General features: G+C 38.0%; 1 protein-coding gene across 7 annotated transcripts in view; it reads left to right on the forward strand.

Moving 5' to 3' along the window:
- Positions 1 to 25,066, forward strand: part of LOC112824959 (histone deacetylase 9) — a 636,385-nt gene that overhangs the window by 322,893 nt on the left and 288,426 nt on the right. For 4 of the 7 annotated variants that reach the window (XM_073898933.1, XM_073898934.1, XM_073898931.1 and 1 more), the window contains 4 exons: positions 5,888 to 6,003; positions 16,590 to 16,712; positions 19,745 to 19,955; positions 20,385 to 20,602. In XM_073898933.1, coding sequence (XP_073755034.1) covers positions 5,888 to 6,003; positions 16,590 to 16,712; positions 19,745 to 19,955; positions 20,385 to 20,602 — 668 coding nt within the window. Of the gene's footprint in view, positions 1 to 2,536; positions 2,669 to 5,887; positions 6,004 to 16,589; positions 16,713 to 19,744; positions 19,956 to 20,384; positions 20,603 to 25,066 lie in introns of all 7 variants that reach the window. The other 3 variants (XM_073898929.1, XM_073898930.1, XM_025872990.2) reach the window with 1 other exon arrangement.

Raw genomic sequence — 25,066 nt, forward strand, 5'->3', positions numbered from 1 at the left:
TAGAATGTTTAAATGGCATATGCTGTTTTTCCAAGCTTTTGGCACATTTTTGTCTTGATTGTTGAAACTTGGCCCCAAGTTTGAGGAGAGGGAGGAGCACTGGACTGAGAACCAGGGGATTTGGGGCCCAATCCTGGCTCTGTCACTCCTAGCTGTGCAGCCCTTAGCAGGAATAGCAATAATTAAAATTCCAGAAACCGTTTCTTCCCTTTTGCATTCACACAGATCTTCACAGTTGTTTTCAGGTATCTAATTTGGTGGCCATAACTCAAAGAAGGTGTTAGATTTTCATGTTTCACAAGTGAAGAGTCAGGCTCAGAAAACACTAGAGTCTCACTGAGTATCCCATAGTTGGGAAGTAGACTCAACTTCACCTTTTCCCACAGAAAACATAGTGCACTTTCTACCCCATCTTTTAAAGCGATTAATCAATTGATTTACTTCCTCTGGACAGCTGGTCATTAGCATCTAATACTTTAAATTTCATCATAAAGGCACGTCTAGATCAAAGTCTAAGAATCTGTGATTTTTGTCTTTGGGTTATAAGCAGGGCTATGGTGGAAACCAATATTGTTAGCACATAGGGATTCCTCATTTCTTCCTTTCTAGGTTTCAGACTAGTATATTTACTAACTAACAGCTTTTTAGAGACAAAGACTGGGGTTTTTAAAGGAATTTTAAAATAAATATATACAGGGAAACAAATCTAAATGAATTAATACAGTTCCATTTTCTGACTTTAATCCTGGGTGAATCAGATGCTAGTCATACAGATTCGGACTTCTCCACTAAGATAAAGTGGGTTGACACTCCTAGAAGGTCCGGAAGGTCCTCAGTCCTTTGCCCAAACTATTCACCTTCTTTGCCTCAAGTTGGGGGGCCCAGAAAGGGATACATTTCAGGGCTCCAGACATTCAGCTTCTTGTTCTTAGTCTTGCTCTCTGCCCACTCCCTTTTCCACTTTGCAGGATTTTCAAGCTGCCCTTTTTCACCTTTTCACTGTTTTCAGCCATTAAATCAGGTGTACAACACCAAAAAATTGACTTGTTTTATTTTTCGTAATTGAATATCCTTTCAAGTTCCTGTTTCACCTAGCTTATTCCAAGTAAGCCTAGAATGTAGGGGTTCTCGGTCCAAGGTGTAAAGCTGCAGAGAAGGGAAACAGAAAAGAACAAAGACAAAACTAAACTTTAGATATTTGAAGTCTAACCATAAAAACAGACAAGAGAAAGAAAAGATTGTAAGTTCTACTTTGATACCCTTTGCAGTCAGGCAAAAATATAAAATTCCTTCAAAGAAAACATTTTCACTGATCAAAAATTCTAGCTGCATGATAACATTTTATCTGATATAGATGGTTAGGAATTCTTTGGGAAATGGTTTATAATTGTTATGGTGTTCATACACGAGGAAAGGTGGAGGAGCAATATTTTCAGTATTTAGAAGAATAGACGAGCTAGATTATCTAGGTACAGATCATGGTGTCATCCCTTTTTACCTATGAGACCTTGGGCAAGTTACTTATCCTCTCTGTGTGTTGGTTTCTTCATTAATATAATCAAGTATAAAGAGAATCTGTCCCAGATGGATTTTTTTTTATGGTTAAACAAGTTAATATTGACAAAGCATTTAGAACAGTTGTGAACATAGAAATCACTCCACAGATGCTAGTTGTCATTGGAAACCCCCTTTCCATCATCCCTGCCACCACCACCATCATCATCATCACTGATTTGTATTACATAGGGACTCAATCTAATGTTCCCATTCTTTCAGAGTATAGTGGCATAGACACCTGATCCATAGTAACTAAATTACAGAGCATCACCATTTAGAAGAGTTTAACCAAAGAAATGGTAACGTATGTAGGAATAATGTACATTTGTACTTTGGAACGTATAAACTTACTCAACTTTCAATTCTAAGACTTGGCCACCGTTTCTCTCTACTTGATTGTATACTTAATGTGTAGAAAGGTTTATTCATAGTGACTCTACTTGGTTTGGTGTTATGATACCGAGTATATTTTCCCAGGATTTTAGGTTAGAGACTACCGACAAAGAAATATTCCAGGAGTCAGAATTAGACGTAAATTATATGCTACAGAGGTGTCTTCTTATTACCAGAATTCAGGCCAGAGTCTCTAAAATCACATTAGGGTACTGTTTTTGTGGGTATTGAGTTTCACCCTTGAGAGAATTAAAAGAGCTGACAATGACGTATAATAAATCTTACTCTGACCCAAACATATTTAGTGATTAAACTTCCCAGGAATCCCAGTTCTGTCAGCTTAAATAAGTAGAAAACTTACATTTTTACTCCTTTTTCATTTTCCATTTGGAGAAGTAGATTTCATAAAAATAATTACTATATTTGTCTGTTTAATTCATTTAGAGTTAATGCCTTATTTACATGCTTGGAATTTTGATTTGAGATGAAAAGGAACCAGGAAAAGGGTGAGCCGTTTTTTTATATACAGGAGCAACTGGCTCTCTATTTTTTAATTTTTATCTATTTTCTTTGTCTCAATCCCCAGCCTCTGAGCCCAACTTGAAGGTGCGGTCCAGGTTAAAACAGAAAGTGGCAGAGAGGAGAAGCAGCCCCTTACTCAGGCGGAAGGATGGAAATGTTGTCACTTCATTCAAGAAGCGAATGTTTGAGGTGACAGGTAATTGAGGACTGTGCAGACATACACTAAAAAAAAAAAAAAAAAAAAATGCCGGTAGGAGGAATGAAAATAAATAGCGTAGAACAATATGGCTGTTGCGTATTAAAAGTTATTTTGAGGAGAAACATGTCTTGAAAGGAAATTATATTGGAAACGCACAAGTAGCTCAGTAAACCTTGCCATGCATTCACCAACTGTGTTAAACAGGAAATGAATGAAAAACAGAACTATGTGTCAATCTAGGCATAACTAGGGAACGCCAAAGCTCACCTTCATCTTTTCAGAAACAGGCAGTCCGTTTCAGGAATGCCAACCAGAAGAGTATAGCTTTTAATGAAATTTGATCAGAAATGAGCAGAGGGAGGTCCAAGAAGAACACTTCCCCCATACTCAGACACGAATGTACAAAATACATCTGGGAAAATTAAACTATGTGGAACAGCAAAACCTTGACTTTTCAACAAATTTACAGAACTCATAAATGACTTTATGTGTTTACTAGTGAACTGGGACTTATGGCAGGAGGGGGATACATTGCCTTTGAGGAAGGGAAAGAAACTGTCATTTTCACTAGTCTCCAATGGAAGTGTTCTTATTTTTTTAGCTGCCTGGTTAGTGGTGGGGTGAACAGGTTAGGAAATTCAACCTGATGTCTTACAAAGCTTTCTGGTCCCAGTTGTACCTGGTCTGAAATTAGAGAAGACCTAGGGATACAAGAACCCAAAAAGGCTATCCAAAATAATAATACTGACTACTGTTTATTGAGTACCTACTTGGAGCTATATGCGTTGTATTTGGTCATTTCCTTCGGTTGCATTCATGGAGAAGTGGTAATCTGCAACCCTTTTTTTTTTTTCCATTTTCAAGGAAGATTGTGCTTAAGCCAGTGTAGTCAGTTGCTATCATTTCTCCAAGATCAGATCTTATCCTTAGCAGGTAAGGGTAATAATTTTTCACAGTGATTTGTTTTCTGTATCTCCTGTGGTCATGAGAGTGCCTACTTTGGGGAGACAATAGGGAAAAGATTATGGAGGTAGGAGTGGGAAAGTAAAGAACACTAATGTGACATGGTAGTTTGACAGGTTATTTATGAAAAAAAAAATGGGTAGTCTCCTACTCATTCCTGACAGATTAATAAATTTAATACAGATTTAATAAAAAATTTTATCTGAAGCAAAGTATTAGTTGGAAAATATTTCCTTGACAGATAAATACTAAATAAATAAATAAATATCACTTTACCAAAATTTATATTTATTTTTCAATATCAAATATAATCACTATTTGGACCATTTCTAAATTCAGAGCTACAGACTTTTTTCTTCAGAACACAAATTTGTACTTAAGTAAATAAAAATCTTAAGTTTTCATAATAGAGGTACTTGGGATTGGGGAGTGGGAGAATGAATCTGTGTTAATGAATGTGAAGAAGATGAACATATCAATTGTCTAATGTAAATAGATATAAGTGATTTTTCTAATTGGAGAGAGTACGCTCCCTCATAATGGGAAAACTTGAAGAAAATAGAAAGCCATATATATTGCTTTGCTTTTTTTTGTTTGTTTTTGCTTTAGAATCTGATTAATCTAAGGTCATGTTTATTTATACCAATGTTCTCTTCTATTTTCCTATTAATCTCTTCTTGATCATAACTTTTTCCCCACCATCACTTGCCACATTACAATGGAATTTTGCTCAATACCTGTCTGGGTAATGATTAATTCTAACTTAAAGGGGTTACAGTTTGCTGGAGTTTTACTCAAGTTTCTTTATTTTTGAAATACCATATTTTTCTCTTCCTAATTTTGTGAGATAATGACTCTCGCTCTCATCTGAGGAAATAATGTATATCCCAAGAGGGACTTGTATGTTTATTAGATGCACATATCTGGTCAATGAGCTAGGACTTGTGGACGCTTTGGTAGAGGTTTTTAAACTAGTATGTTGTACTTATTCTCAATGTCTTGGGAGGATCTGTACTACCAGAGACAGCTTTATTCACCTTTTATTCACTCCTCCCCCTTTCTCTGCCAGCTTTCACGTAATTTGGATGAACTCTGTTTGGATCTTCATACTAACTGTTTTTACTGTCTACTCAGAGACCATCGTGGCATCATATAGCAGTTAAATTGCTGTTGCTGGTCTTCTCACACCTTTGCATCTCCCTTCCCCATTTCCCAGGTTCAAGTGCATGCTTTTTCCAAACCCCATGCCCCGTCTCCTCGCAATAGTTGACATGGGAGCCACTTGCTATCTCCCTCTTTTTTAAGTTCCACAGTTTTCTGCCCCCTTTTCCCATCAAAGACATGTTATTTAACAGTTCTAAGCCTTGGCCCTTCCCTGTGCCTGCAGTGCCTTCCCCTCCACTCCCTTCTTCTCCCTGGTCCCCATTTCATGAACTACTTCTACATCTCTTCAAGCCCCAGTTGCCATCTCATTTCTTTTCTGAGATTTTCTCAGTGTTCCCAGAAAATCAGTTGCTAGCTTCCCTACCTCCCCAGGTCCAGTGCCATGTTGTAGAAACCTGTGGCAGCAAGTATTTCTTACCTGGAATTCTCGTGGTCGCGGCAGCGATTTCTACATAAGGAAATACTTCTGTCTGAATATCGCACACAAAGATTAAATAATATGACTTTACATTGACAAGGCAGATGTAAGGAAAGAACTTTTTTGCCTTTGTTTTTAAAGACAGGATATGAAAATGAGACTTTAATGAGAAATCAGTATTTAGTCACACAGGAAAGGGAAGAGTTAGGAGTCTGGGGAAAAGAGCTCCTTGAGGTATTTTTTACTGTGTATTTTTCTCGTTAAAAGAAAAGCAAATAAGAAAGAATCAAAGATAAAAAGCAGATTCATCAAAATGCAAGCAAAATACATAGAAGGGCAGCGAGAAAGATGTGTTTAAGAATTTTACCCCAATGTCCTTTCTTCCCCCCTCATCAAAAGCTTCTATAACGTTCTCTAACTGTTCTTACCTAGAAACTATGGAGTACTGTGTTGTAATTTTAACAGTGAAAACAAAGGGAGAAAAGTGGTAAGAGAATTCAGAAGTGCTTCACAATTTTTCACAGTCCTTTTTGTGGACTGAAATGGGGCTCGTTGTTCCCGTCGAGTGAGGGGGGAAACAGTGTTCGGTGCTGTATGTTACTTACAGTATCACTGAAGCTCCTTCTTGTATGGTTGTCATGAATCTGCTTGTGCTTCACCATGTCTTCCAGAATCCTCGGTCAGTAGCAGCTCCCCAGGGTCTGGCCCCAGCTCACCAAACAATGGGCCAACTGGAAACGTTACTGAAAATGACACCTCAGTTTTGCCCCCTACTCCTCATGCTGAGGTAAGACTCTTATTGTTTTGGTCCTTTTAAAAATTAGATCCTTGATTAGCCCTGTAAAACAAAGTGATTATTTCTGAAGTGTAAAGCCACTGGTTCTTAGTTATTTTTCTTATAAGCTTATCATATTTGGAATTGGGTTAGACGTGATCTTATTTACCCAGTTTGGATGACAATTACGGTTCAGAAATAATGAAATGTAACCCTTGAAAAAACCACTCTTAGTGATACTGAAGGTATGCTGCCCAGCGGTTGTACAGTTTGGCAGTGTTGTGTTTGGTTCTTGGTTATTCTGATGGAGGTAGACCCAAAAATAAGTAAAAACAACTTTGTGCAAACCTCTCGGAAGAACAGCCTAGCAAAGTAGGTTTTATCCATTTGTCCTGGAGAGTAATGAAAAAATAATTGAAGTATTATAGCTGAGGAACGTAGGGCTCTACTGAGCAAACATTTGCTCAGGACCTACTAAGTGCCAGTCATTTTACCTAGCAATGGGAATGTAAAAATGAATAAGGCATGAACTATGTTTCTGAAGAATGAAATAATTAAAGGAAATTGATCTGATTGTATGTAGTCAACCCTAAGAACATTCGGTTTTCAACACCTAATTTATTGAAACCAATGATACAAGAATGGAGGAAAATAAATTTGTGAGTCAACCAGAATTTTTCTAGTAGTTTTGGTATTAGGCTAAGCAAAGGCAACAGTTTGTAAGTAGACACTCTTAGGGAATCAACTGTTTTGAAGACACCATCAATTGACTGAAACTTGATTTCCTTTTCTGTGATTATAATTCTTCCTTACCACAAATTGTTCTATGCAGGGAAAGCTGGTGCAATAACTTCTCGTATGTAACTGTAACATGCTTCTTCCCTTGTATTTGATACAGTCGTGGTAACTTAGGGTTGAAAGAGACTGATCAAATCTCTGATTCTTGGATCACCTATACAGCTTTCCTGATGTGTAATTATCAAACTTTTGCTACAACACTTCTACTTATAGGGAGCTCCCTTTGCTGTTTCCTGAGACAACTCAGTTGATTTTAGAGAGTTAGCTTGACAGAAATGTCTTCTGTACATTATGCCAATATCTGTGTCTCTATAATTTCACACATACACTTATAATAAATTATTTCTAAATTGTAAAATTACCAGGCCAAAATATAACCGAAGGCAGAAAACCAGAGGTTATTTCTGGTAAGTAAAGAACTTAAAACATTGAAGTCGCTTTTGCTCTGAGGACATTTGTATACTTCAGTTTTGTTTTTTTTTTTTAAGATTTTATTTATTTAGTTGACAGAGAAAGAGAGAGAGAAAAAGACAGGGGGAGCAGCAGAGGGAGAGGGAGAAGCAGGCTTCCTGCTGAGCAGGGAGCCTGACACGGGGCTTGATCCCAGGACCCTGAGATCGTGACCTGAGCCGAAGGCAGATGCTTACCGGACTGAGCCACTCAGGCTCCCCTGTGTACTTCAGTTTTGAGTTTTGGTTTTCAGGGCCTCACAACACTCGAGATAGAAGGCAAAGCTCAGTACTGACCAAGGAGGATAATCTAACATGAAATTAAGGTAGAATTTCAAAAGCTCATGTCTGCACTATGTTGGTGAGTCCCTCACCTCTACCCCCAGAAGTCCGGATGCAGACCAGAGCAGGGACAGGATTTCCCTTGAGAAGTTTTAACCAGAAGCTAGCTAGTCCTTGCATGGAGTTGTAGCCCAAATTTCCATAATTTCAAACTGTTATTTTGGTTTAAAGTGCCCCAGATTTGTTAGGGCCCCTCAGTGTCGGGGAAAGCAAATATAAATCCTCTCTAGAAGAATACACAAGCATTCTAGATTTCAAAAATTTCCTTCAATTTTCCAAGGAAAATGGGTAGAGGAGATAGACATTCTTTTGCTTATGATCAGCTTTCAGCTATTTGAAGAATAACAATTCAGGCCTCAACATTGTTATCTCCAGGTCCTTCATCTATTTCTTGTTTTTCACAGTCCTGCTGTCCCTCTTTCTCTTTTTTATCATCCCTTCTAAAACATGGTGCAAGGTAGGATAAGTTCTTCACATATATCTGTGATCAGAAATGTAAGTGGGATTTTCAGACTGTTGGTAATAGGTAATAGGTATTTTATTTCTGTTAGTGCAATTATATGTCAATATTGGTCAGTTTTCTGTGACCCTTTAATCAGTTTCCAGAAAAAGAACAACTTGGTCACAGATGGTTCTAAAAACTTTAGATTTCCATTGCCTCTCAGTTTGAAGAATGATTCTTCAGTAATAGCAGAAACACTAAAGGGTCTGCATTCTAAATCAGCTCTGGATGAATTTTGTGCCCTTGGAAAAAGAAATGACACAGTAAACTACATTTAACAGCATGTATGATTCTTAGAAATGCATTGTTAGTGCTAAAAGGTGCAAAAGACCACTAATAGTATGTAATAATATTTTATTAAGTTCAGAAACAGCAGTATGGTGTCTTGATCGGGAAAGCATAGGTAGTAAAAGTATATTTTACAAAGGTTAAGGGTGTGATGAACACAAGACTTAGCATGATGGTTACCTCCCTGGAGGGAGCAAGGTGGGGAGGGTGGGGAGAGACATGGTTTGTTACTAAAGAGGAGGATACATATATTCTTTCATTATAAATACATATCTATGTATACAGTACTTAGTACAACATAGAAGAACAACCAAGAAATACATATTTGTGAGATTAGAAATAAATGGAAAAAAGTGAGATTTTTCTCTTTACATCAAACTTTTTATGACCTGTTATATTGAATCTCCCAAATTATGAGACCTTATCTTTAAATTTCAAAATACATTGGAGAATGAAAATTAAAGGATTTTTTTTACGTTGTTTCAATCTACTTTTTACTTCTAAAACCTTCACTGTCACAAATATCTGCTTAGAATACCCTACCTTTTCATCTACTTACTGAACATTCTGTTACTACAAACATTTCCTTCCACCCCCACCAGCAAGAAGGGGAAAAAAAAAAAAAAAAAAAAACAGAAGGAAATGTGATTTAATGGAGTTTGAAAGAGTAGAGGTATTTCTTCAGGTCAATGACAGGACATTCACCTCCAAAGCTGGAAAGACTAGTTCAAAAGCAAGCAGTGACTTACTTCATAATGAATTAATTGTGTGCCTGAACTATGATCCAAAAGGCCAGGTGGGCAGACCTTTATGCACTGATGGGTAGCCTCTCCGTGGCCCAAAACAAAAAATTCAGCCCTGATGGCTAACATGTGGTTTTCTGCTGCATTGCATTTACAGAGGTCTGTCACGTAATTCTTACTGGAGAGCTAAAGAGACAGCAGAATTCAGACAGAAATGCTCAACAAATTAATATCCTCGCTCTTGTAACACAAAAATTCTTGCACCTAAACCAGAAAAAGAGGAAAACAAATATTTTCAGCTAGTTCTTGATTAGCAATCATTTCGGATTTAGTATGATTTTTACAGACATTTTTCAAGATTAACAATAGTGTGTCATTTCATATCAACAGAAATAGTTTCAAGGCGTGAAAAATATACATCATCAACTCTACTTTCGAAAGCCAAGCTAGCTGCACACTTCACTGTTTACAAAATAGGTTTATTCTACCGTCTTCGGTTAAACAGCACAGGCGAATTTTCATTTTCAAATAGTGTTAAAAGTGTACATTTGTATGAACTCTTTATTCTGTGACCTGTAAGTAGCAAAGCATGTCACCCGATTCTTTCAGAGCCCACGTAAATGAATGGGATTCTACTCCCTTTTACTGCTTAGGAAAGAGGAAAGTAAGGCTGTATCTCAGGCTGATGTTGAGGCATAGGCAAAAAGAAAATTTTTAGCTTGTCATTCACATGTCTTACATAATTTAGCTGGAGGCTAAGACAAAAGTAGGAGAATTTACTACTAAGTCCAGCGGAGGAAACAGCACAGCGAACTTAAACGTATGGGTCTTCCATTTGCAAGACTCCGCAGGAACCCTGCTCCAAAACCAACTACTTTGTCATCATTGGTTAAGTCGCTAAACTTGTCCCTGACCTCAGATTCCTTATCTAGTGAAAGGTGGTCATACCTCCTCCAACAGCGTTGTTGTGAGGAATCGGTGTTGGGAAGGTGGGTGGTGAATTGTGAAGTGTGAAAGGAGTTCATTTTTTGTTGTTGTTACCAATACTGACTCCTAGTAGGGAAAACTCATTAGCATGTTTGTCTTCAAGCCAGCAAATCACATTTGAGAGTGAGTCTCCATCTGCTCAGACCACTTCTGTTCCATTTCTTCTATTTCTTACATATGCTCAGACCTGAACTCGGATTGTTGGACCTACTTGTTTTCCTCATTTGTAAACTTGGTTGGGGAGCTGAAACTTCAGGAGTTTCTATTTCCACTCCAGTCAGAAATGTCTTTACCTATCTAGTTACTTTATTGTTAATACTGCAGGCCTGTGGGTTCAGATGTTTCCACGAATATCAACACCATTATTTTAGATTCCGTAGATTTATTTGATAGCTATGCTAACAGTAGCCAAGCAGCTGGTTTGTTTCTATTTGAACATTAGTGGCTGGCTCTGCTAGGCTATTTTTTAAATCATTTTTTTTTCCAGCAGACACAAACGATTTTTTAAAAAGGATTCTAATAAAAGGTTAAGTGCTCTAAAATCATCTGAAATGTCACTTGTTTTGCCCCAATCTCACATGACTCATCTGCCTATTGTTTCATAATGGTTGTTGTGACATTTGCTGTAAATGTTATGCTCCCTTCTGAGTGGGTGTAGAGCTAGGGTTTTAGATGGCAGAAAATGAGATGCTTTCCCCCCATCTTTGGGGAGAAGAGGTTGCTATGACAGAAGAATCATTTAGGAGGAATAACACGAGTCAATATTGTAAAGCAAGACCTTTAATGAAACCTTCAGCAGTGCCTTTTAAAATGCAAAGGAAGCCCTGTCAAATGATAATTTCTTGTCTCCAGGTCATTTCACAGTAATACATTCTTGGATGTCCAGCAAAAGTAAAAACTTAGAGATGTAAGTTTCTAAAAAAATTTTCTTCATCATGTGGAGATGTTCATTTTCTATCAGCTCTCTGAAAGGACGAGAGAAAATAAATACTATTTTAAAAATTATGGTGAAAACCATAAAAAAGTATTAAATGATTAAGAGATTCTTTTTGGTTTGGAATTCTTTGTTGTTTTTCGTTTTTGTTTTTTTCATTTTTAATATGGCTCTCTGTGGTTTTTTTTTTTTTTTTTAGATAGTCTAATTTGGGGGATCCTGGGACGTTTTAAAGCTACAGCAGATTGGGGTTTACAAGCATGTCTTCCTGATTACCATTCTAATACACACGTTACCTGATCATGCTAGTCAGAAGTGCTTCTGTCTTAGACTGAAGGAGTTCATGTCCAGGGAAGGGGGGCAGGCATAAGCCAGTGAGTGGTAGAGCTCAAGTGCAGGGCACTGAGACCACACTTTCTTTCACCAGTCCCCACTGCTCCTCACCAAAACTCTGTAGATATTTATATTCTTTTTCTGATGCTCATGCATATCGTAGGTAATTTTGAACATGTAGTAAATTTAAAATTCTACATCCACTCTTTCTATGAGCGTCTTAAAAATTAGGTGATTATTTACATAACTAGAGTTCTGTCAAAGGTCATCCATTGACTTCTTTGTCTTAAGAGTGAGAAAAGTATTTCCTTCCCTTCCCTCCCGCCTTCCCTCTCTCCTTTGCTTCCTTCCCTCCTTCCTTCCTTCCTTCCTTCCTTCCTTCCCTCCCTCCCTCCCTGCCTCCTTCCTTCCTTCCTTCCCTCCCTCCCTCCCTGCCTCCTTCCCTCCTTCCTTCCCTCCCTGCTTGCTTGCTTCCTTCCTTCCCTCCTCCCTTCCTTCCTTCCCTCCCTCCCTCCCTGCCTCCTTCCCTCCTTCCTTCCCTCCCTGCTTGCTTGCTTGCTTCCTTCCTTCCTTCCTCTGTATCTCCTATCCCCGCTTTCATTCTCCTTGCCCCCATAGGCAGTCATTATCTCCTGTATTTTTGTTTGCATGAGCTCTTATATCATATGCATTTTCTGCTTTGTGTCCAAGAATTTTAGTGGGTATAAATGGCATGGTGTTATCATTCTCATTCCATTTCTTATTTTTATCACTAAGCATATGTTTTTAGATCTAGTCATGTCATTATGGATGCAGATACCTAATAGTTTGCTTTTAATCACTGTAACAGTCCATGGTGGGCAGTGCTCCATTTTACCTACCCATTCTCCAGTTGGATGCCCCAGTGGCTTCCAGTTCTCACCCTTCACCAAAAACTGCTTCAGTGTATACTCATGGACATCATCCTAAATGATGATGAACGAGAGCTTAAGGAGAGCATTTCTTGAAGATATAATTCCCAGCAGAAGAATTTTGGGGTTGCGATATATAGTGTAATTATTTTATTGTCCTGAATTATTCACCAGAATTGCCATAGCAGTCTGCAGTCCCACCAGCAATATGTGATGGTTTTTACCTTTCTAAATCCCTATGACATTTGAAATGATTTTGTATTTTTCTAATTTTTGCCAGTGTTCTTTTTGTAAGCGATAGAGTCTTTTCATTGAAACGAATAGCTTTGGGGCACCTGGGTAGCTCAGTCAGTTAAGCATCTGCCTTCGGCTCAGGTCATGATTCCGGGCACCTGGGATCGAGCCTCATATCAGGCTCCCTGCTTGGTGGGTAGCCTGCTTCTCCTTCTCCCTCTGCCGTTCCTCCTGCTTGTATTCTCTGGCTCTCTCTGTCAAATAAATAAAATCTTAAAAAAAAATGAAATGAATAGCTTCTTGATTTCAGTGGCAAAATTAATAGCTCTATTGAGAGACATAATTTTTCAGTATATTTTACTCATCTGAATTGCAAATATTATCCATAAGATAGGCTTCTAGTTGCTCTGATGGTGAGAAAACATTTTGAAGGTCATTATTAAGATGTGAGTAGGCCTCTCCTGACCCAACACCTGACTCCATCATATATCCCTCTTCTTCACATCGTGCTCCTTCTGGTGAAATGCTAGTTACCTATCAAAGCCTGGTATAAAATGGACACCCTGCTCTGTGCCATTGAAGTGATTGAACCCTATTCTAATTATAGCCATTATCTCAGGTCATTAGAGTTTGTTTTCTAGCTTTTCTGTGCACCTAACTAGCACATGAACTTGGTCATCTTTGTACTTCTACCATCCAGTGCCACACTGATAATTCAACTGAGTTGTTATTTATTAATTGTTTCATGAATGTTAAGAAGTAGTCATTTATGCCTTTAATATTTCCATTTTATCTACCTATAGCAATAGTTCCCGGTTCTGAAAAATTTTTAGATTAAAACCATCCTTTCCATGTTCTAAGATGTAAAACGTTAGCATTTTAGCACAGCTTTGATTTAAGGGCCAGATCAGTTTCAAAATTGCTTCCTGAAAAGAATCCTGGCTTTGCCCGAAAATGCTTGTGATCTCACCACAATGCTAAGGTGGGGTAACCTTCCAGCCTTGTAAGAATGCTGGTCAGGATCCTTCGTTTTCTCAATGAACCTGTTGGGCTGGGTTTCAAGTGTGTCTGCAGTCTTTTAGCAGTGTAGATAGAATACAGCTCCAGGTTCTTGCTAAGAAAACGCTAACCTGGGACTGATAGACTGTGCTGACCAAAAAGCCATATTGAGGAAAGTTGTATTTAAAGAAGATAATTTGAGGGCACCTGGGTGGCTCAGTTGGTTAGGCGACTGCCTTCGGCTCAGGTCATGATCCTGGAGTCCCGGGATCGAGTCCCGCATCAGGCTCCCTGCTCAGTGGGGAGTCTGCTTCTCCCTCTGACCTTCCCCCCTCTCCTGCTCTCTCTCTCTCTCATTCTCTCTCACAAATAAATAAATAAAATCTTTAAATAATAATAATAAAAATAATAATAATGATAATTTGAGGAAAACATTTTTTCCGGTCTGTGAAGTCATTTGTGATTCTAGTCATCCTATGGAAATGCTGGGCCTGTTACCTCATCTATAATTGAAGGAAATGAACTAAATAATGTCCAAGTCCCTGCAGTTCTGTGATACAATACTATACCAGTTAGTCTCTGTGGGAAGAACCAGCTGTGTACCAAGTGAACCTGGGGGACTCAGGACTTCCCTTGTTTCCTCAGGAACTGTCTCCGTGACTTGAAGACCCTCATGTCTGTAAAGTCACCAGCGCTTTCATGTTCTTCCCATGACCAGGTCAGCTGGTTCCCAGTTACACACATTTATTCTTTTCCGTTAGTGATTTTGCTTCCTCTTCTTCTCCAAAGCTTCCCCCACATCCATACTTTTCTTACGGTCCCCATATCCTTCAATAATGGCGGCTGAGTGGGGTGTGTAGCTTCTGCAGCAGTACCTGACCGCAAATCTTGTGGCCTTGGTCAGTTTAAAAGTTATATTGCTGATCCCAGTGGGAACCAGAACTGAGGAAATCACTCAGTTTCTTCATAACTGAAGCATAATGATAGTGGCAGAGCGCCTATGAAGAATATGTTAATGTCCAAAAAGTCCCTGGCAGAGGGCTTGGCACACGGTAGGGGCTGAAAATCAGTACCCTGTCAGACAAGTGGAGCCTCTCAATTTTGATAGGAAACTTCAGGATTTTAATCCCATAGTAAGAATATTCCCAAATGTCTTCACTTTAGTCAAAGCCCACGTGAGCAGCTAGTCCGCTGCTGCTATCAATACATCCAAGAAGAAATATTTTTCTTACTTTAGTATAGGTTTGCTTCCTGGGATGCGGTGGGAAGATACTGCAGAAGTTCATTCTGGGAAACAAAGATGACCTCTTTCGTGAGGCCTGTGGGGTGTCTTTGGTGCCATTCCCACAGTGCATGTCCCGTCTCAGTGCTGTGATGAGCAGATACAACCTGGAATGAATATTATACATGACTTGAAGTGCTTATTTTCCCACGTGTATTTCTCTTCTATGAAAACAGATAAGTGAATGAAATACCATTTTATTGTAAATTATTAGTTTCTGCTAATAAGCTAGTTAAAATATTTTTTACTTCCTCAAACGTTCTTTTTGTTCAGGCATATATTCCAAACTAGAAATTAATGTTAAAAGCGTATGAGTGTAAGCAAAATAAAAGCTTGCCTTTTTAATTAGATCAAATAGGCAACTGCTACTCAGAGCTCCTAAAGTCATGCAATCTCATTGTAATGCTAAAATCTTCTCCAGCAATCTTTATGCGATGGCATTTTAGACAACCTTAATTTTGTAAAGGGTTGCATCTAAAGTCAACGTAATGCTAAAGGTTTCAATATGCCTCTTGGTTTTCATGCACAAATACCTGACTTCTTTTGAGAAAAAACAAAATCTGACTTAGCTTGGAATTCCAAGTTGCAATGAGAAAAAAATCTCCATTTAACCTTCTGCTCTTATTATGTTAAGGCTATGACTCATCTCCAAACAAATGTATGATTGAGGTGATGTTTTGGAATAACATCCTGTGTTTTGGTGGCGCATCACTCTTCAGTGACATTCTGAGGTTGCATTGTATTAGCACATGATATTTTCCCCAGTTAATTGATATCCCAGGTTTGTCCAGGGGAAAATCTACAGCTCCCCCAAACATGCTTGACAAGTTATTATATTTACTTTAGTCAAAGCCCGTGTGTGCAATATCCCTCTTGGAGGTGGTCTATTATTGGAGTCCCATATGCTTTTTGTTTGGGAAGAAAGCAGTCACTGTGTCATACTGTTACATGGAGTATTCTTTTTCAGGGATGTTGTTCCCTTGGGGACCATATCAGGCCAGAGTTCCTTAGTCTAATAAGACCTTTGTAACTCTTATTGTATAAGAGTTCTGGGAGGGAAGCAAGAGTTAAACAGAAAATGTAATTCAAGCAACCATATTAGGCCACATGTGGGAAAACATGACTCTTAGTATTGGATTAAGAAAAGGTATTTGTTGTAAAAATGACTGTGATGCCAAAACATTCAAGGTATGTTCAGGGTAAATGAAGCCTATTGTGGCACAGGGAACTCGTAACATTTTAGCATTTAGCTTAGCTTCTGAATATGAATGATCTAAACATGCACCACGCAGAGTTGTCTATTCATATATTGTGTATTAAAAAAATACTATTAATTATAGAAGTCCTATATGGTGATATCTAATCTAAGATTTTCTTGTGTGAGTTTTCCCATCAGTTAAAATGATGTTTAATCCGTATAAAGATAATGATTATAGTGGTATTACATACATATTCATCACCCTTAATACAAAAATATGCCCATAAGAATTAGTCACTTTAATTGTTGTACTTTACCAATTGATGACACACACATGGATTATGGTCGATAAAGGTAGAATTTTTAAAAAGAATTTTGCAAACTGAACATAGAAGCCCTTTCCTCAGATTCTGTGATTACGTCTAATGAACAAAATTTTAATGTAATTTTCACATACAACTTTTGGATACAGAAATCATAAAATAAACAATTAAAATACTTGACTATTTTGACTAATTATGATAATATAAAATCTATTTTCTGAAATGTGAACATTTTACAGTAAATTTTATGACATAATAATGTTTTGAGACTGCTTTTTCTTTTTTTTTTTTTATAGCAAATGGTGTCCCAGCAACGCATTCTAATTCATGAAGATTCCATGAACCTGCTCAGTCTTTATACCTCTCCGTCTTTGCCCAACATTACCTTGGGGCTTCCGGCGGTGCCCACGCAGCTCAACGTAAGTCATTTACACAGCAGCCTAGTGATATTTTCGGGGGGGTCTCTCTTTCATTTCTTGTATATTTAGACTTCAGGGAAACTTGGTAGTGTACTTCTCCTAGAATTCACTCTAAGTTTTGCAGAGACATTCAGTTTGATTTCAAATTAAAGAATTATACTGGTTCACAGTATATAATTTATATAAAAATAATAACTAACATTTATATGATGTTTTAAAAAAGAAAGCACTCTCCAGATATATTATTTTAGTAGCTCCACACAGCCATCCCATGAAACAGAGAGTACAGGCCACATTTTTACCGAAGAAGCAGCTGAGACTTAGGATATTTAAAAGCCCAAGATCACAGAACCATTAAGTAGCAGTCCTAGGACTCAACCCAGGCCAGTGTTGAGAGGTGAAGCTTCCAAAGCACAGCAGCATATGTTTATAGAATTTATTTTGTGAATGACTTTATTTTCGGAACTTAAGTTACTGACTCTGTGGTACTAAGGAATACATATCTGGAAAACCTCTCTAAGAGCAATATTAAATTCTTCCCTGGAGGTTCAGAGTGAATCAATTACTTTAAAAGTCCTGACATCTGAAATAGGATCTCTCAGAGGTAATTGTCCTACTAGCAGAAGATAGCAATAATTATTTTATACATGTTCCCCAAAATAATATAAATTTTAGACATTGTAAAAGATTTGTAAGCTTTACCTGGAAAAATTCATCTGTGAACTGTGAGTAAATTAAGTTGTACTTATGCAGAGGTCATGTGATGCATTGGGTTTAAAGAGAAATTTATTTCAACCCTTGGCTCCAGTTTTGTCAACTTTAGTGGGACATCGTCCATGGAGTCCAGCTTGTCAAATTCACATCTTTTACAATACGCCCACACCAGGAAATTTTTAAAGAGTTGACCATTTTGTGCCTCATTTATTTTCAGAATTTAAGCCCTGTGTATGGTGGGCTAATTTATGCACGAGCACACCTATACTGACATTATTAAATGGTAGATTTTGTAACTGGGGTCAATCCATATTATACAACCAATCTAAGAGCTATCTGGTTATATTTGGTATTTTTTATAGAGTGGAATGTTATCTTACATGATACAGTAATCTTATACCAGTGAGGAAAAAGCAGAATTTGGATGTTGTTTTGTATCTGGAATTGAAGTAGAAAGGCTTAAAAATACTGATTTCAGTTACCCCCTTGAAATTCCACATGAAGCATTTGTAAACAGTTGGTTCTAGTGAAAAGAAAAAAAAGGAATTAGGGATGAAACTGAGCATAAATATTGATGATATTTTCACATCTCCACGTATTAAAAATTATTTTTCTTCTGTTCCTCTGTTTCCTATTCTTCTGATGATAAGCAAATAGTAACACAAAAGCTTCTTATGACACATGAATAGGTATTTTATTTCCACTCTTTTTTGCATGTTCTAAGTCATTCCTACCAGCTAACACAAACATACACCACTTTTAATGTGGTCAGAGAGAATTTTTTCCCAAAGGACCAAGTACTAACGCCAGACCATTTAATGTTTCAATGGTAATACAATTTGGTACCGTTAGATGAATAAACCAATGTGGTTTGGGTTGAAGTTTCATTTTTCTTTGCTTCCATTTTGGTGTGGATGAGGCCATCACAATTAATTTTTCAAGCTTAGCATTGCCTTGGCAAAGGGATCTCTAATATTCCATTTCCCCACTGAATAGTGGGAAATTTTAAGGAAAAGAGGCCAGGAAAAGGAATCTCACTTCTAGATTAAACATTGCGTTGACTTGCCATGTGACTAAGACAAACCATTTACCTCTTTGTCCTTCAATTTCTCCATCACTGAAAATTGCTTTGCTTCCCTAGTGCACAGCAATTTTGAAAGATGAAACATGAGTTTTGAAAAGAAACATGCCACATAATTTTGAGGTATTAGACTTCTGCTTTTGTGATACCAAAATGACCTCCATTCATTAAATTCTTTGAATAGGGTAATTCATTATTACTATTGATGATATAATTATTATTGCCTTATTACTGTGTTATCATACATTTCAAGTTCTTAATAGCATTTTTATTTGATCTAATTTCACTTGTAGTTTATTTTATTAAACAAAAGCATCTGAAGTGTCATTTTCAATATTTAGAGATTTGGGGATCTGTTATGAATTAATACAAAATACATGTTTAAATCAAAGTCCTGCATGTTTTATACAACCTTTCATTGAGTTGGCTGAAGAGTTTTATTTTAAGAATTAAATATTGGAACCCTGCAGCTCTGTGAGCTTATTAGAGGACATTAGAGGAATTGCTCCTTCTGCTTGAAACTCCAAAATCCCAGACAGTTTTATCTCCAGCTTCATCACTGCTCTGATAGAGTCATTAGTTTAGCAATTTGAATCGATTTTACATTTCCAGTATACCTTTTTACTTAAACAGTGTACTAAAACATTTCTTAAATAAACTTCCCAGTTATTAAGCCTTAAATTAGCTTTATTTTCAATGTGAAAAAAATCCTTACGTTCAGTACAGTGGTACTCAATACTAACTTGTCTTCAGTGCTTCAACCCTATTTTTATTTCTCCTCTGTTAATTCGGTTAGTTTAAAAAGACACACTGTTGGGCCAAAGAGGTGAGGGCATTAAGAGGTACAGACTTCTAGTTGTAAAATAAATAAGTCACAGGGATGAAGACTACAGGATAGGGGAATGTGGTCAGTAAGATTGTAATCAGTTCGTCTGGCGACAGATGGTGACAGCACTCATCATGGTGAGCGCGTCCAGGGTATACGGATGTTGAATCACTATGTTGTACGCCTGAAATGCATGTAATATTGTATGTCAACTACACTTCAATTTAAAAAAATGAAACTAGGAGGAAAAAAAAAGACATGCCTTTGTATATTTTCCCTACTCAGCCATCGGTCAGATGGGATTTTCTTTTGGGTGGAGGAAGGGAGAATTACGGAATAAGAAACTCCGCTAATGGTGTACAGACCCAATGGATGAGAGAGGGTTACCATCTTTATTATTTCTTGACACAGGCTTCGAATTCACTCAAAGAAAAACAGAAGTGTGAGACCCAGACGCTCCGACAAGGCGTTCCTCTGCCTGGGCAGTATGCGGGCAGCATCCCAGCGTCTTCAAGCCATCCCCACGTTGCTTTAGAGGGAAAGCCCAACAGCAGCCACCAGGCGCTCCTGCAGCATCTGTTACTGAAAGAACAAATGCGACAGCAGAAGCTTCTTGTGGCTGGTAAATAATAATGGCGCCCTTCGCAGATCATTTTAGGACTTCATCCGTGTTCCAAAGTAAGGTCTTTTTAGCTCAAGACCCCCACCAAGATTGACAGTGTCACACAAGGGTCTCCCTGACACTTGGTCTTGTGGGAAAGGCTACTGTTCTCATTTATTCCTCCAGACACGTGGGGTAAACACCACACTTATTTAGCCTTCATACATCCGGAGGTGGACTACTAGTGAGTCACTGGTCAGATGCATACCTGTCTCATGTTCTGGCACTTCTGCCTGCGTCCTGTACAACCTAGCCGCCTTCTGATGTTTGCCCAGTCGAATCGCTAGTCTTCATCAAGTTTATCTCCTATATCTATTTTCTGTGGGTTTTTTTTTCTTTTTCTTAAGCAAAATTGTGCATATGTGTGTACATATATTTTTTTTTTTTCAGGTGGAGTTCCCTTACATCCTCAGTCTCCGTTGGCAGCAAAGGAGAGAATTTCACCTGGCATTAGAGGTACCCACAAATTACCCCGGCACAGACCCCTGAATCGAACCCAGTCTGCACCTCTGCCTCAGAGCACGTTGGCTCAGCTGGTCATTCAGCAGCAACACCAGCAATTCTTGGAGAAGCAGAAGCAATACCAGCAGCAGATCCACATGAACAAAGTAAGCCCCCGAGTCAAAAGTCAGGATGTCACAACCACCAGTGGGGAAATCGGGGTTCTCTTCTCTGATCTGGGCACATAAGAGGAATATGTTGGTATCTCTGCATCACTGTCAAAAGGAGATTGCCATCCTAGCCCTCGGGGATAGCCTCACAAAATCAGTATTTTCACCATCATTACATTCACAGGATGTTTGTAGCAACATTGAGATTAGAAATTAGTAAGGTCTTTTATGATTGCGGACCTATTTGAACTCAGAAGCCCATCCAGGCACATGTGTGCAGAGCCCCATTTTTTGGTTTCGTAGAAAAGGCTTGAGGCAGAGCTGAATGTGGTGGATCGACAGCTCAAAAAGTTTTTCGCACAGGTGCAGGCAGGTATGACAAGGTGAGCCCACAAACTATTTCTCAGCGACTTTTATGTATCCATGTTCTGTTTATTTTTTAGCATGCCCCACTTTATTCTGAGCTGTGTTTGAAGCAATTTCTCAGAAATGTGTGGTAATTTTCTGGCAGCCTTATTGTGGCCAAAATGGAAAGCTGATGTCTGTATCGCACCACATCCTTAGGCGCTCTCCTGCTGAGGCAACCACAAAGAAACAGTGATTACAATATAACAATATCAGGCAGGCCAGGCCAGTAAAACATTTTCAGTGAATTCATAAGCAAAGCTGGTCTACGAAGTTTTGACACTACACGCCTCTATGGTAGGTTTATAAAGCGGAGTCTTCTCATTCCTGGAAGTGTTACCATCCTGAAGAGCATAATTCTGTCCCCTCTCCTTTGTTACTGTATCACCTACAAGTCTCTTACAGAGGTATGATTATTAAGAAAGGACATTCTGTTTACTGATAGGTAGCTAAAAATTGGCTTACTATTGAAAAGCTTTATTGTATCATGATAGAAACAAAGCAACCCCTCATGGGCAAAGGTCTAATCGTCTTTCTAATAGCAATGAGAGAAAGGGGGTTCTTCATCGTGTACTCACTTTACTGGGGGCAGGGCAAAGTTTTTCTCTTCTCTTTGGCCCCCACCTTCACAGGGCGGAGCTAGGAAGGGAGCACGGGCTGAAGACCATACCACTGAACAGAAATCCTTCCAGCCCAGCCCTTTGCTGCCTGCAAAGATGATGTGGGGGTGGGTGAGGGACGGGGAAGTGGGCACTGGGGATGGATGGCTGCAGCCACTGCCTTTCCTGCCATCTCTCACTATACTGCACACTGTAGTCCACGATACTGCATACTCTTTATATATCACCAGATTGAGCTGGTATTGCTACAGCATTTCTCTAAATTTATCAAATTGTTTTGTATCAAAGCAGTCTCACTGGAGGAGACCCACTTTCTTCTTGTGGAGTGGCCTGGTACTCGCTGACCTGAATGTGGCCCTGCATATGTTTGCTATATTATGGTAGAGTTCAGTTTGTTTGTTTTGTGGTCTCTCAGCACTACTTAAAACTACTATGTATTCTTGAAAAATTGTCCAGTGACTAATGTGAAAAATTTATGAAGGAAGAAAGATTGGAAATCCTACCTTTTGCCTCATAATGTTTTGGTTTGGTTTGGTTTTTTTGTTTGTTTTTTTGAGAGAGAGAGAGAGAGAGAGAGAGCAAGGGAGCACAAGCTGGGGAAGGGCAGAAGCAGAGGGAGAGAGAGAATCTTAAGTGGGCTCCACACCCAGTGCAGAGCCCAATGCGGGGCTCGATCTCACGACCCTGAGATCACGACCTGTGCTGAAATCAAGAGTCAGATGCTGAACTGACTGAGCCACCCAGGCACCCTGTTGCCTCATAATATTTTGATCTGGAATTAAGTTCATTAGATTTCTATGAATACTTTTAAGAATATTTTGGAATACATTTTTTATGACCTAGAGATGCCAGTGTTTCAGACTCAGTGGTATACTAATAACAAAATCTTTATATGTTAGTATCACACTTGAGATTTTGACAGGCGGATGCTAACCTCAGTCACATGGAAGAAACCAAGATGAAAAGCAGGCATTTGCATTGAGCAATGAGAAAAGCAAATCTTATCAGAGACCTTCTCCCATGTGGAGCTGATTCCTTGGAATCTGTTAAGAATTCTTCCCAAAATTAGAAACAAACGTATACTTTCAGGTACATGTTTGTACAGTGGTTTGATTATTAAATCTTGTCTTAATTAGGCAAAATGAAGTCCAGAAAACTTCAAAGTATAAAGCTGATCTTTATATATTAACCCCTCTCAGCTTGGGTGTTTAGATTACTCAAGCAGGTCTCCAGTTGGCTTTTCTCCAAGTATGTATTCCATATGTTTGATCCAATGGCATATGCACATTGGGTATTCTCCAGATTTTGAAAATATTTCACCTGCCCTCAATTGTCTAAAGGAACAGAGAAGAATCTTATTAAAGAAAATATTGAATCTCTGTCCTGTTCTGAAGTATTCACAATTGAACCGTCAAGAAATGAATTGCTACTGCTCACCCTTCCCCATGAGGTGATGAAAACATTTGTTTCACGTTATGTGAGGGACATAACTTAGATGCCAGAAACCAATGAGTTTCTGTATAATCATCTATTTATGTACACTCTAACCATTTTGAATATCCATTAATGAGAAATAACCACAGAAACTTTAATGTATGTCATTTTTTTCTTGGTATAACGGATGAATCTGTATCGAATCATTTCAAACTAGAGCCAAATAGCTGGCATCATAAAAACATGGTCCCGGCTCTTGAGCGACTTATTAGAGCAGGAAATAATATGCTCGCATAGAGACACAGGTATGCAGATAACATATTTGAAAATGTCCTTTCATTTTGCTCCCTCAACTTTTTTTATGGTTCTTTAAAGATTTAGAGAAGCAAAAAATGCAGTGACAATGAAGGAAAAAACAAGTAGATTTATCCCTAAACCTACATTCTATGAAATATGGTTGTCCTTCCTGCTATGAAATTTTTAATGATTTGATTGAATTGCTAATAATCCCTAGAAGAATTAAAAGCAAAGCTGTACTTTTCAGAGCAGAATTTATACAAAAATTGACTTAACTAAATTTTGAAAACTTTCTCATATCTTGCTATTATTTGAAGGCATTTATGAAAGCAGTCATTCCTGGTTATTGTAACTCTATAATATAAATATGATTTACCATACTAAATAATTTACCTCCCCATTGTTTATTACTTTAATGACATTTACGTGGGAAATTTGTGTGTCATAAGAGTTATTTGTCTGATGCAGTTAGGTTGTAAGTCCTTAAGAGCTTAGCAGAAATATCCCTGGAATGGGTTTACACAGTATTTGTATTGCTATATCTACACAGTGGGGCAAGCTAGAAAGGTGAGTGGAAAACCCATTAGAATGATTTGTCTCTCTGCTCCATCAGTTTGAATATTCGATTTTCACTGAAAGTATTTTGAGAAGTTTAGCCATAAGAAAGTCATGGCTTGCATTATTTGTTCTTCTGCTTTTTTGAGACATTTAAAATATTCAGAAATGCATTAAACAATTTCTGTTGCTAACGTATGGTACATTCTTGCAATGATGACTTGTGAGCCTTTTCAAAAAAACCAAGAGTTTATTTATACTAGCATCAAAAGAAGACTTGCTTTTCCTGGTTATCTTTTTTTTTTTTTTAATTGGAAGATAAAATGGTTTCTAAAGTAGAATTTTCCCCATAAAAACAAAATGGCAAATGAAAAAGTAAGAGCGTATTGGGAATTTTCTTCTGGGCTCATTTTAAGTTTAAATATTGCAACAGATTTTCTGGTAAAATAAGACTATGATTAATGAAAGCAAAACACACTGCAGTTTCTCGACCATTTTTATGATTTCTGAAGGAGTATTCCAAGCACTGCGTAGTTAATAGAAGGGCAAATCTCTAGTTGTATCACTATCTGAATGATATACAGAAATTTTCCTGAATGTCTTCACGCATTTTTGTTGAGATAATTTCGCATAGACCTCTGCCCCCTACCCAATGACAACATTATTCTTTAAATTATTTGTTATAGTATTAATAGAATAGCATTGATGCACACTAAATAATTTCTATTTTAACTAGAATTTTTCTAGTACCTATGTTTTTTGTATTCATTCTATCAAATCCACATGAGCAGAAATTTTAAGAAACTTCTTCAGTACTTATTTGAATGAAATACTAATTTATTATGCATTTATCCATTTAGCAACTCACTGAATTCTTGCTTTGCGCAGACGCTATCTTAGGCACTAAGAAAATAACATTCAGTGTCCTCATGGAGCTTACAGTGTGGGGAGCAGGGGAGTGAAATATTCAGTAGACAGTAATACAACATAACGTATTAAGTACTAGGATAGGGAACACGAGGAAGGAAATTGTTTTCTTTGAGGAAGTTAAGACTTAAGACTTTTTATATCTTCCTTTCTTCCTCCCTCCTTCCCTCCCTCCCTCCGGCTCTCTCTTTCTTTTTCTTTCTCTTTCTTTTTCTTTCTCTTT

This window comes from Callorhinus ursinus, unplaced genomic scaffold, assembly GCF_003265705.2.
Source record: "Callorhinus ursinus isolate GAN/ISIS: 27379988/994484 unplaced genomic scaffold, GSC_fseal_2.0 scaffold12, whole genome shotgun sequence".
Taxonomy (NCBI): domain Eukaryota; kingdom Metazoa; phylum Chordata; class Mammalia; order Carnivora; family Otariidae; genus Callorhinus; species Callorhinus ursinus.